At 42.8% G+C, this 14428-nt stretch overlaps 2 protein-coding genes across 3 annotated transcripts in view; both read right to left on the reverse strand.

Moving 5' to 3' along the window:
* Window positions 1-14428, reverse strand: part of cntn5 (contactin 5) — a 488559-nt gene that overhangs the window by 438877 nt on the left and 35254 nt on the right. The window lies entirely within an intron of this gene.
* The window catches only part of LOC123729201 (keratin-associated protein 16-1-like), a 13657-nt gene continuing 3001 nt past the window's right edge, over window positions 3773-14428 (reverse strand). Inside the window, exon 2 of the mRNA XM_045703433.1 lies at window positions 3773-5283. Within this exon, the coding sequence (XP_045559389.1) occupies window positions 3773-5283 (1511 nt within the window). The remainder of the gene's footprint in view (window positions 5284-14428) is intronic.

Consider the following 14428-nt stretch of genomic DNA (forward strand, 5'->3'; position numbering starts at 1 on the left):
TGGTGATAGTGATGGTGGTGGTGATAGTGATGGTGATGGTGGTGGTGGTGATAGTGGTGATAGTGATGGTGGTGGTGATGGTGGTGGTGGTGGTGATAGTGATGGTGGTGGTGATAGTGATGGTGGTGGGGGTGGTGGTGATAGTGGTGATAGTGGTGGTGGTGATAGTGATGGTGATGGTGGTGGTGGTGATGGTGGTGGTGGTGATAGTGATGGTGGTGGGGGTGGTGGTGATAGTGATGGTGGTGGTGGTGATGGTGGTGGTGGTGATAGTGATGGTGGTGGTGGTGATAGTGATGGTGGTGGTGATAGTGATAGTGATAGTGATAGTGGTGGTGATGGTGGTGATGGTGATGGTGGTGGTGATAGTGATGGTGGTGGTGGTGGTGATAGTGATAGTGGTGGTGATGGTGGTGATGGTGATGGTGGTGATAGTGGTGGTGGTGATATATATATATATATATATATATATATATATAAATAGTCAGATATAATAGTCAGATATAATAGTCACATGTAAAATCTATGGATGTGACACATTTATCATTTTCTTAACATTTTGTTAATGTTTAAACTGCCATTTTTAAAATCTTTTTCAGGATAAAACAATACACTAATTCCATATTAATTCACAATGCAGCTGTGCTGCTGTCAGTAACGGTTTGGGTTGCAATGCCAGCAAATTTCTTGGCTTGCAATGCCTCGCAACTTCAGGCTAGGATATTCTACAAGCAACAGACCGAAGACTGAACACACACTGGCCTAATTAGCCAAGAGAAAGAGCAGGAGTGGAATCATTAGTCCAAACAGAACGTTTTTCAACTAAAATTAGAGTTTCTATTGGACAGATTCAGGTAGGTCTCGCCCTGTTTCATTCCATTTGCTTCTGTTTAAGAAACGTTTTGGAAAATAATTGTCGTAATGGATACGCCCCAGGCATGCCAGGATGAGGGAGAGAAAGGAGGGGGCAGGCAGAAAAAAACGTGACGCACATGTCTCTAAGTCAGTGGTGTAAAGTACTTCAGTAAAAATACTTTAAAGTACTACTTAAGTAGTTTTTTGGGGTATCTGTACTTTACTTTACTATTTACATTTTTGACTACTTTTAATTTTACTCCACTACATTCCAAAATAAAATAATGTACTTTTTACTCTTTACAATTTCCTTGACACCCAAAAGTACTCGTTACATTTTGAATGCTTAGCAGGACTGGAAAATTATCTAATTCAAACACTGACCAAGAGAAAATCTCTGGCCCTCCATATTGCCTCTGATCTTGCGGACTCACTAAACACAAATGCTTCATTTGTAAATGACGTCTGGGTCATATAGTGTGCCCCTGGTGATCTGTAAATTAAAAAAACAAGACAGTTGTGCAGTCTGGTTTGCTTAATATAGGGAATTTAAAATGATTTATACTTTTACTTTCGATGCTTAAGCACAGTACTTTTACTCAAGTAGTATTTTACTGGTTGACTTTCACCTTTACTTGGGTAATTTTCTTTTAAGGTATCTTTACTTTTGCTCAAGTATGAAAATGTGGTACTTTATCCACCATTGGTCTTGGTTATCTGTTTTGCATGTCTTGCAAATTCACTAAAAAAGCATAAAGTTCACCTAATCCTCTCTAATTTATTTAATTTACACTATTTACCAAGGCCTTTATAATAACATAGTCTAGTTAAGCTATAATACAGAATATAGTCTAGTTAGGCTATAATACAGAATATAGTTTAGTTAGGATATAATACAGAATATAGTTTAGTTAGGATATAATACAGAATATAGTCTAGTTAGGCTATAATACAGAATATAGTCTAGTTAGGATATAATACAGAATATAGTCTAGTTAGACTATAATACAGAATATAGTTTAGTTAGGATATAATACAGAATATAGTCTAGTTAGGATATAATACAGAATATAGTTTAGTTAGACTATAATACAGAATATAGTTTAGTTAGGATATAATACAGAATATAGTCTAGTTAGGCTATAATACAGAATATAGTCTAGTTAGGATATAATACAGAATATAGTTTAGTTAGGATATAATACAGAATATAGTCTAGTTAGGATATAATACAGAATATAGTCTAGTTAGGATATAATACAGAATATAGTCTAGTTAGGATATAATACAGAATATAGTCTAGTTAGGCTATAATGCAGAATATAGTCTAGTTAGGCTATAATACAGAATATAGTCTAGTTAGGCTATAATACAGAATATAGTTTAGTTAGGCTATAATACAGAATATAGTCTAGTTAGGATATAATACAGAATATAGTCTAGTTAGGCTATAATACAGAATATAGTCTAGTTAGACTATAACACAGAAAATAATATGTTTGGTGATAACTGCACAGTGATTTAAATTTTTGAGAGGGATTTTTCTTAACATTAAGGATCCCATTTTCGATTAAATGTTTTAATGTTTAAACGTTCAGACATCCCTAATAAAAACACATATTACAGTAACATATTCCAGACACCGGTGTCTTTTACCAGCGGGTATCAATATAATCCAATAGCAGCGTTTAGGAGGTCATAAAGAAACAGCGTTTCCCCAGATACATTGTGTTCAGAACAGATCCAGAGCTTGTCACTGCAGAACAGCAGGAAACTGAAGCAGAGAACTGATTAGCTTTGCAAGGCCCCATCACAGTTTCACACAGAGAGACATAAAGGAGACATGGACAGACGGACAGACGGACAGACAGACAGACAGACAGACAGACAGACAGACAGACAGACGGACGGACGGACAGACATCCTACACCTCTGTACTCAGCTCACCGCTGAGACACCTCTGTACCCAGCTCACCCCTGTACCCAGCTCACCCCTGTAGCCAGCTCACCCCTGGAACCCAGGTCACCCCTGAGACACCTTTGTACCCAGCTCACCCCTGTACCCAGCTCACCCCTGTACCCAGCTCACCCCTGTACCCAGCTCACCCCTGCTCACCCCTGTACCCAGCTCACCCCTGTACCCAGCTCACCCCTGTACCCTGCTCACCCCTGTACCCAGCTCACCCCTGTACCCAGCTCACCCCTGCTCACCCCTGTACCCAGCTCACCCCTGTACCCAGCTCACCCCTGTACCCAGCTCACCTCTGTACCCAGCTCACCCCTGTACCCAGCTCACCTCTGTACCCAGCTCACCCCTGCTCACCCCTGTACCCAGCTCACCCCTGTACTCAGCTCACCCCTGAGACACCTCTGTTCCCAGGAAAAAGGTTAGAGTCAGTGGTAGGACAGCAAGTTAGCACCAGTCTGTAGTGCCGTATGGCGGAAGAGAGAGGGAGATCCTCATGGGTGTTCGTTTACTGTGTCAGTAATTATCCTCGTCAGGCATGAGGGAACAGGAGAAACCTCGTTTTCAAGACCGTCCGTTCCTGATTGTATTAGACAAGTCTGTACGAGACAGAATATAGACCAGACGAATGTTGAAATGGACAGATGTTTTTGTATTATTCGTAGAGGTTTGCTAGGCAGCCGGACGGACAAGCTGCTGTGTTGTTGTTGATCACTGAACAGCGTCTCTATGGTACGTAAAGTAACAGCTCAGGGACCAACCAACGTTACTCATCTAAATTGTTGCGATTGCCGTTTTCATTTACGTTTATCAGATCAAGTAAATAACAACAAATAACTGATGTTACCAGTTTTCATATGTCTGTTTGTTTTTGTATTATTATACGTCTAACAATAAGTTAACGAATCATGAAGACAAAGATGCAGTTTCCTCAGTCACGACATAACAAAGTTAGTGAGAACAAACACTGGTGTAGTAACAGAAAGGAGTGATGGAGGTGGTGTAGTAACAGAAAGGAGTGATGGAGGTGTTGTAGTAACAGACAGGAGTGATGGAGGTGGTGTTGTAGTAACAGACAGGAGTGATGGAGGTGGTGTAGTAGTAACAGAAAGGAGTGATGGAGGTGGTGTTGTAGTAACAGAAAGGAGTGATGGAGGTGGTGTAGTAGTAACAGATAGGAGTGATGGAGGTGTTGTAGTAACAGACAGGAGTGATGGAGGTGTTGTAGTAACAGACAGGAGTGATGGAGGTGTTGTAGTAACAGAAAGGAGTGATGGAGGTGGTGTAGTAACAGATAGGAGTGATGGAGGTGTTGTAGTAACAGACAGGAGTGATGGAGGTGGTGTAGTAACAGAAAGGAGTGATGGAGGTGTTGTAGTAACAGATAGGAGTGATGGAGGTGTTGTAGTAACAGACAGGAGTGATGGAGGTGTTGTAGTAACAGACAGGAGTGATGGAGGTGTTGTAGTAACAGATAGGAGTGATGGAGGTGTTGTAGTAACAGATAGGAGTGACGGAGGTGTTGTAGTAACAGACAGGAGTGATGGAGGTGGTGTAGTAACAGATAGGAGTGATGGAGGTGGTGTTGTAGTAACAGAAAGGAGTGACGGAGGTGGTGTTGTAGTAACAGAAAGGAGTGATGGAGGTGTTGTAGTAACAGACAGGAGTGATGGAGGTGGTGTTGTAGTAACAGACAGGAGTGATGGAGGTGGTGTAGTAGTAACAGAAAGGAGTGATGGAGGTGGTGTTGTAGTAACAGATAGGAGTGATGGAGGTGGTGTTGTAGTAACAGAAAGGAGTGATGGAGGTGGTGTTGTAGTAACAGAAAGGAGTGACGGAGGTGGTGTTGTAGTAACAGAAAGGAGTGATGGAGGTGGTGTTGTAGTAACAGAAAGGAGTGACGGAGGTGGTGTAGTAACAGATAGGAGTGATGGAGGTGTTGTAGTAACAGAAAGGAGTGACGGAGGTGGTGTAGTAACAGACAGGAGTGATGGAGGTGTTGTAGTAACAGAAAGGAGTGATGGAGGTGGTGTAGTAACAGATAGGAGTGATGGAGGTGTTGTAGTAACAGACAGGAGTGATGGAGGTGTTGTAGTAACAGACAGGAGTGATGGAGGTGTTGTAGTAACAGATAGGAGTGATGGAGGTGTTGTAGTAACAGAAAGGAGTGATGGAGGTGGTGTAGTAACAGAAAGGAGTGATGGAGGTGGTGTAGTAACAGATAGGAGTGATGGAGGTGTTGTAGTAACAGACAGGAGTGATGGAGGTGTTGTAGTAACAGAAAGGAGTGATGGAGGTGGTGTAGTAACAGATAGGAGTGATGGAGGTGTTGTAGTAACAGACAGGAGTGATGGAGGTGTTGTAGTAACAGACAGGAGTGATGGAGGTGTTGTAGTAACAGACAGGAGTGATGGAGGTGTTGTAGTAACAGATAGGAGTGATGGAGGTGTTGTAGTAACAGTCTGGAGTGACGGAGGAGGTGTTGTAGTAACAGACAGGAGTGATGGAGGAGGTGTTGTAGTAACAGACTGGAGTGATGGAGGAGGTGTTGTAGTAACAGACAGGAGTGATGGAGGAGGTGTTGTAGTAACAGACAGGAGTGACGGAGGAGGTGTTGTAGTAACAGACAGGAGTGATGGAGGAGGTGTTGTCACAATAGGAGGAGGTGTTGTAGTAACAGACAGGAGTGACGGAGGAGGTGTAGTAACAGACAGGAGTGACTGAGGGAGAACATAATGTGCTCAGGGAACTTCTGCCGTAAGACATACTTAACAGGAGGATAAGAAGCAATTTGACAATCATAAGCTTAGCAAAGAGGCTTATTCCTTCTGAGCCCAGATTAACTAACATCTCTTAATAACGAACTTTATGTTCTAGTTTTACCTGTCTGCCAGGTTAACCAAGAGAGGTGACAGAAACACATCCCATTGTTGGTGATGTGACCTTGGGTTTGAGATTCACTAGCTATGATTTACGGAGAACTTGGTGTTCAGTTCCATTGAGAGCGACGGTGAGGCCCTGTTCTGTAGTTAGGAAATCACAGCATGGCGGGGGAGTAGATCAGTTTAAATAACTGCAGATACATTTTGGTTTCCATCATTTTTAATCCGACCTTATTTTATTTAGTATTTTATTTTCCAACCCAACCACCCCTCCGCGGATTGGAATAAAGTAATTGACAACAATACCCCTACTGTTACTTACAGCTATATTCGTTCACATGTGCAGTACCTGTAGTTAAATGATCATACATATATTCCTAATTTCCTCTTTCTGCAATTTGTGGATTTTCACCCACAGCGGCCAATTCACCATTCATACTGATCTGAATTCCAACCGTCCCATGTCCACAGATTAACCTTTCCCACTATAATACCATCTCGTTATTTCCTTTTGCAATACATTCCTCCATTTTACTGTGATGTCTTATGAAATTAAAAAGCATGTTTTACCAAGTGGACTTTATTCACCGGTATGTTTCCAGTGTGTGTGTGTGGCCAGTAGTTTTTAAATAAAGAAAGTGGTACAACCTTACCCAGTCTATCGCAAAGACAACAAGAGCCCCTTACTACCAATGATGTTTGAGGAGTGTTGGTCTGAGTTCAACTCTGGATATCCGGAACCCCGAAAGTGGCTCACCTTTTAGCCAGGTACATTTCTATGGCAACGAATAATCAGAACTAACCTGCTCGAGGTCAGACTAACTCGGGGCTAACTCGGGGCTAACTCGGGGCTAACTCGGGGCTAACTCGGGGCTAACTCGGGGCTAACTCGGGGCTAACTCGGGGCTAACTCGGGGCTAACTCGGGGCTAACTCGGGGCTAACTCAGGGCTAACTCCACTATCCTGCATTCAGAACTAACCTGGTCCAGGGCAGGCTAACTCAGGGCTAACTCAGGGCTAACTCGGGGCTAACTCAGGGCTAACTCAGGGCTAACTCAGGGCTAACTCCACTATCCTGCATTCAGAACTAACCTGGTCCAGGGCAGGCTAACTCAGGGCTAACTCAGGGCTAACTCAGGGCTAACTCCCCTATCCTGCTATCCTGCATTCAGAACTAACCTGCTCCAGGGCAGGCTAACTCAGGGCTAACTCCCCTATCCTGCTATCCTGCATTCAGAGCATAGTATACCCCGCTGGCCATGAACTCTGCAGGCATTTTCCCTAGTAGAGCCAAAGGTGCTTTATTATGGAACAGTTTGTTTTCAGCCTGTTTATCCAGCCAGCCAGCCAGCCAGCCACACAGACAGACAGACAGACAGACAGACCAACAGAAATCCTCATTGTTAGCCTTCAGATCTCTATCTTAGATCAGATCAACAGAGAGCAATAGCCGTTTCTGGGTCACTAGCACACTTCAAGAAATACATTGGATATGTCCCCCCTATTCTCTACAGAGCCCTATGGGCCCTGGTCAAAGTATTACACTATGTAGGGAACAGTGAACCATTTGGGATGCACACAAACTCACTTTCTATAGCCTGGGAGTGATGTCACGTGGCGCAGTCCCCAAGGGCAAACTGAAAACCTACACATGATATCCTCCTCTGTGCTGTAGGCTCCTTACAGTACACGACCACTGTGACAGTAATAGTTGATAACTACATATTGTGTGGTGCTGGAAATCCCCTAACAGGCATCTACTGATGTGCTTCTTCCTGCCCTTCCCACCATCCTATCCCAGGAAGCATATTTTATTTATTGTATTTAACCAGGCAAGTCAGTTAAGAACAAAGTTCTTATTTACAATGACAGCCTGCCGGGGAATAGTGGGTTAACTGCCTTGTTCATGGGCAGAACAACAGATTTTTTTACATGTCAGCTCGGGGATTCGATCCAGCAACCTTTCGGGTACTAACCCAACGCTCTAACCAATAGGCTACCTGCCTCCCCAAATGGATGGATGGATGGATGGATGGATATTGATGTGCTTCTTCCTGCCCTTCCCAACATCCCTGGATGGATATTGATGTTGACACTCATAGACAGAAACAGGCTCTCATGACCTGCAGCACAATATTAGATTTCTACTTTCTTGACGCTTCGTTCTAAGCAGACTTACAGGCTACTAGTTTCAGGGAGGAATTAAACTGATGGTTCATTGCTGTTTTTCGAGTTGATTGTTTTCATTTAATATAGTACAAAGAGGATTGGCTGTGAGCTACGATTCACTAGATGTTGGTTAAATGGATCATTTGGTTTTGTGATTTTACATCTGTAGTATATTTGATGAAAAGCAGATGAACAACAGGTCATTGGAGAGTCTTGGACCTGAGTAGGAGAGGAGATGTACAGTTGAAGTCGGAAGTTTACATACACCTTGGCCAAATACATTTAAACTCAGTTTTTCACAAATCCTGACATTTAATCTTAGTAAAAATTCCCTGTCTTAGGTCAGTTAGGATCACCACTTTATTTTAAGAATGTGAAATGTCAGAATAATAGTAGAGAGAATGATTTATTTCAGATTTTTATTTCTTTCATCACATTCCCAGTGGGTCAGAAGTTTACATACCCTCAATTAGTATTTGGTAGCATTGCTTTTAAATTGTTTAACTTGGGTCAAACAGTTTCAGGTAGCTTTCCACAAGCTTCCCACAATAAGTTGGGTGAATTTTGGCCCATTCCTCCTGACAGAGCTGGTGTAACTGAGTCAGGTTTGTAGGCCTCCTTGCTCGCACACACTTTTTCAGTTCTGCACACAGACTTTCTATGGGATTCAAGTCAGGGCTTTGTGATGGCCACTCCAATACATTGACTTTGTTGTACTTAATTAAGCCATTTTGCCACAACTTTCGTTAGTATGCTTGGGGTCATTGTCCATTTGAAAGACCCATTTGCGACCAAGCTTTAACTTCCTGACTGATGTCTTGAGATGTTGCTTCAATACATCCACATAATTTTCCTGCCTTATGATGCCGTCTATTTTGTGAAGTGCACCAGTCCCTCATGCAGCAAAGCACCCCCACAACATGATGCTGCCACCCCCGTGCTTCATGGTTGGGATGGTGTTCTTCGTCTTGCAAGCATCCCCCTTTTTCCTCCAAACATAACAATGGTCATTATGGCCAAACAGTTCTATTTTTTGTTTCATCAGACCAGAGGACATTTCTCCAAAAAGTACGATCTTTGTCCCCATGTGCAGTTGCAAACCGTAGTCTGGCTTTATTATGGCAGTTTTGGAGCAGTGGCTTCTTCCTTGCTGAGCGGCCTTTCAGGTTATGTCGATATAGGACTCGTTTCACTGTGGATATAGATACTTTTGTACCTGTTTCCTCCAGCATCTTCACAAGGTCCTTTGCTGTTATTCTGGGATTGATTTGCACTTTTTGCACCAAAGTACATTCATCTCTAGGAGATGAACACGTCTCCTTCCTGAGCGGTATGACAGCTGCATGGTCCCATGGTGTTTATACTTGCGTACTATTGTTTGTACAGATGAACGTGGTACCTTCAGGCGTTTGGAAATTGCTCCCAAGGATGAACCAGATTTGTGGAGGTCTACAATTTTTTTTCTGAGGTCTTGGCTGATTTATTTTGATTTCCCATGATGTCAAGCAAAGAGGCACTGAGTTTGAAGGTAGGCCTTGAATTACATCCACAGGTACACCTCCAATTGACTGAAATGATGTCAATTAGCCTATCAGAAGCTTATTAAGCCATGACATCATTTTCTGGAATTTTCCAAGCTGTTTAAAGGCACAGTCAATTTAATGTATGTAAACATCTGACCCACTGGAATTGTGATACAGTGAATTATAAGTGAAACAATCTGTCTGTAAACAATTGTTGGAAAAATTACTTGTGTCATGCACAAAGTAGATGTCCTAACCGACTTGCCAAAACTATAGTTTGTTAACAAGAAATTTGTGGAGTGGTTGAAAAACTAGGTTTTAATGACTCCAAACTAAGTGGATGTAAACTTCCGACTTCAACTGTATGTCTTTTCACCCAGCATGTCCTTCCTTTGTGCTATCAACAGATACAGTGTTGAACTCGTCACCCAGACTGTTTATGTGCTTCTACTGTATATGGCCCAGGAACCATCCCAAATAGCACCCTACTCACAGGGCCCTGGTCTAAAGTACTGCACTATATAGGGATTAGGGTGCCCTGGTCTAAAGTACTGCACTATATAGGGATTAGGGTGCCCTGGTCTAAAGTACTGCACTATATAGGGATTAGGGTGCCCTGGTCTAAAGTACTGCACTATATAGGGAATATGGTGCCCTGGTCTAAAGTACTGCACTATATAGGGATTAGGGTGCCCTGGTCTAAAGTACTGCACTATATAGGGATTAGGGTGCTCTGGTCTAAAGTACTGCACTATATAGGGATTAGGGTGCTCTGGTCTAAAGTACTGCACTATATAGGGATTAGGGTGCCCTGGTCTAAAGTAGTGCACTACATAGGGATTAGGGTGCTCTGGTCTAAAGTACTGCACTATATAGGGATTAGGGTGCCCTGGTCTAAAGTAGTGCACTACATAGGGATTAGGGTGCCATCTGAGACACCTACCTCTGTAACGGCACCGTAGCTCTCGTTATAACACCTGCATCCACTAATGATCTGTTCCGGGCATGGTATCACATCCTGGGATAGATAAGACCCTCACTACATCACACCACTACATCCTGGGATCCTGGGATAGATAAGACCCTCACTACATCACATCACTACATCCTGGGATAGATAAGACCCTCACTACATCACACCACTACATCCTGGGATAGATAAGACCCTCACTACATCACACCACAACACTACATCCTGGGATAGATAAGACCCTCACTACATCACACCACTACATCCTGGGATAGATAAGACCCTCACTACATCACACCACTACATCCTGGGATAGATAAGACCCTCACTACATCACACCACTACATCCTGGGATAGATAAGACCCTCACTACATCACACCACTACATCCTGGGATAGATAAGACCCTCACTACATCACACCACTACATCCTGGGATAGATAAGACCCTCACTACATCACATCACTACATCCTGGGATAGATAAGACCCTCACTACATCACACCATCCTGGGATAGATAAGACCCTCACTACATCACACCATCCTGGGATAGATAAGACCCTCACTACATCACACCACTACATCCTGGGATAGATAAGACCCTCACTACATCACACCATCCTGGGATAGATAAGACCCTCACTACATCACCCATCCTGGGATAGATAAGACCCTCACTACATCACACCATCCTGGGATAGATAAGACCCTCACTACATCACACCACTACATCCTGGGATAGATAAGACCCTCACTACATCACACCACTACATCCTGGGATAGATAAGACCCTCACTACATCACTACATCCTGGGATAGATAAGACCCTCACTACATCACACCATCCTGGGATAGATAAGACCCTCACTACATCACACCACTACATCCTGGGATAGATAAGACCATCCCTACATCACACCACTACATCCTGGGATAGATAAGACCCTCACTACATCACACCACTGCATCCTGGGATAGATAAGACCCTCACTACATCACATCACTACATCCTGGGATAGATAAGACCCTCACTACATCACACCATCGTGGGATAGATAAGACCCTCACTACATCACACCACTACATCCTGGGATAGATAAGACCCTCACTACATCACACCACTACATCCTGGGATAGATAAGACCCTCACTACATCACACCACTACATCCTGGGATAGATAAGACCCTCACTACATCACATCACACCACTCCATCCTGGGATAGATAAGACCCTAACTACATCACACCACTACATCCTGGGATAGATAAGACCCTCACTACATCACACCACTACATCCTGGGATAGATAAGACCCTCACTACATCACACCACTACATCCTGGGATAGATAAGACCCTCACTACATCACTACATCCTGGGATAGATAAGACCCTCACTACATCACTACATCCTGGGATAGATAAGACCCTCACTACATCACACCACTGCATCCTGGGATAGATAAGACCATCCCTACATGATGTACAAGCATCGCCTGAGCCTCCCTCTCCTAGGTTCTCTCTTCTTTGCTCCCCGAAGGCGGAGAACGACTCATCTCTCACCTCTACTTTTTAACATGGTGATAAATCGCACAATGAAACAAATACCATTATTAACTCAGTCGATTTTGAGGAGACTAATCTCTCTGCAACGATATTCTTTTTAAGTCAAAAAACCAACACAATGAATACCCCTGTTGTTAATTCTGTCTACACAATCACCCAGGATCAACCTGAGTAGGGTTGCAAAGGGTCGGAAACTTTCTGGTAAATTTCCGGAATTTGTCCGGAATTTTTCCATGGGAAGTTAAGCCCTGGAATTTGGGGAATTTTGCTTAAATTCATCAAAAAAGTTTGCTTATAACAGTGAACCTTTTGTTGTGGGATACACATAAGGCAATTCTAGGACTTGTGGCATATTTTGGTTAAACTATCCCCAATTCAATGGAATTGCAACCCTCTGTATGCACAGTGCATTCTTCCATCACCATGAACAGCTGATTCTCAAGAACTGGCACTCTAATGAGATGCTATTGAGCCCACACTACTACACTGTCTGAGCCAAGGACTGCATGCTTTCTGGTAAGTTTAGATTACAATACTGGGTGGGGTGAATATATTTTATATGACACACATGATTTTTTGTTAACTAGTAAATTGTAGCCTACAGCAAAGTGTGTTTAAATAATTTCTAAATTGTTAACCATTTCTGCTCGTTTTTGCTACCATGTGGGTTTTAGCTTGCTTTATCCTGCTAACTGAGGAGTGTTAATTCACCTGTTTCCATACGTTTCATTTTAAAACATGTATCTTACAAAAGGAGTTATTTAACCTGTTGGGGATCTTATCCCGATATCGGGATTCATTGTCCAGAGACCAGGGCGGGAAATTCAAAAACTGCAAGAATCTAATAATTTCAATTTCTCAAACAATCAACTATTTCTCACAATTTGAAAGATAAACATCTCCTAAATCCAACCACATTGTCCGATTTCAAAGAGGCTTTACGGCGAAAGCATAAAGTTAGGTTATGTTAGGAGAGTACATTGAAAATAGCTGTGTGTAATGTTTTGTCAATTCAAAGACAGGCGTCACCATAAGCGGATAACCAGCTAGAATTATGCACCAACCTTTGACAATCTTCCTCAGATGACACTCCTAAGACATTATGTTACACAATACATGCATTTTTTGTTCCATCAAGTTCATATTTATATCCAAAAACAGCATTTTACCGAAGCGGTGAAAATCACATTGAAGCTGCCTAGCAACAACATGTTGGGGTGGTGTTGTCATCATGTTTGACTGTCTCCTGGAGGGGAAGGAGTCTCTTCAAGAAATGGCCAGTCTGCTGATATGGACAGCCCCATCAAGAGGATCCTCCTGGATGATGTATTTTGGGAGAGAGTGGTAAGCAGCCTGAAACTCCTGAAACCTATCGCAGTAGCCATGGAACGGAATGTGGGAGACAATGCCATCCTGTCTGATGTTCAGACTCTGCTTGCAGATGTAAGAGAAGATATCCATACTGCCCTGCCCACTTCACTGTTGCTCCAAGCAAAGGAAACTGCAGATCTGAAATACATCAAAAAGCGTGAAAACTTCTGCCTGAAGCCCAAACACGCCGCAGCGTACATGTTGGACCCCAAGTATGCTGGCAAGAGCATCCTGTCTGGTGCAGAGATCAACAAGGCCTATGGTGTCATCACCGTGTCTCGCCACCTTGGCCTGGATGAGGGCAGGTTTCTTGGCAGTCTGGCGAAGTACTCTTCCAAGCAAGGGCTTTGGGATGGAGATGCAATATGGCAGTCGTGCCAACATATCTCATCAGCCACCTGGTAGAAGGGACTTAGTGGATCTGAGGCTCTTTCCCCTGTTGCCTCCATCATCCTCCAAATCCCACCAACATCAGCCGCCTCAGATCGCAACTGGTTCTTGTTTGGGAACACACACACACACACACACACACACACACACACACACCAAAGCACGCAACAGGCTGATCAATACAAGGGTTGAAAAACTGGTGGCCATCCGGGCAAATTTGACAACGAGCCATCCTCAACAAGGTTGGAAAGTGACAGTGAAGATGAGGCCTCAGAGTCTGATGTTCAAGAGGTGGACATTGAGGAGGTCCAGGGAGAAGACATGGAAGCCTGAGAGGAAGACAACCAAAGCTTTAGTTTCTAGACTATAATTTTACAGATGTATGTTGAAAACGTTTTTGGAGTTGTGATGGATCATTGGGGATCATTCAATATTCCCTTTCAGTTGTTTTAAAGTGAAATCATCCCATGTGAAGAGTCAACTCATTTAATTAAAGTTCAATTCGTAACTAAATAGTTTTTTTTTTAATTTCTATTGGAAGGATTTAATCATTTGCAATTATGTCTACTTATGATAAGGTAAAATGTTTATGTTTCTGTCTCACACATGATATGGAAAATATATCCAATGCAAAAAACATCTACATTTAAACGGTATTAATATTAATTTGCATATATTTCCGTTAATTCCCATATATTCCCGTTAATTCCCTCGGAAAGTTTCCACCTCTGAATATTC

Source organism: Salmo salar, chromosome ssa20, assembly GCF_905237065.1.
Source record: "Salmo salar chromosome ssa20, Ssal_v3.1, whole genome shotgun sequence".
NCBI lineage: Eukaryota > Metazoa > Chordata > Actinopteri > Salmoniformes > Salmonidae > Salmo > Salmo salar.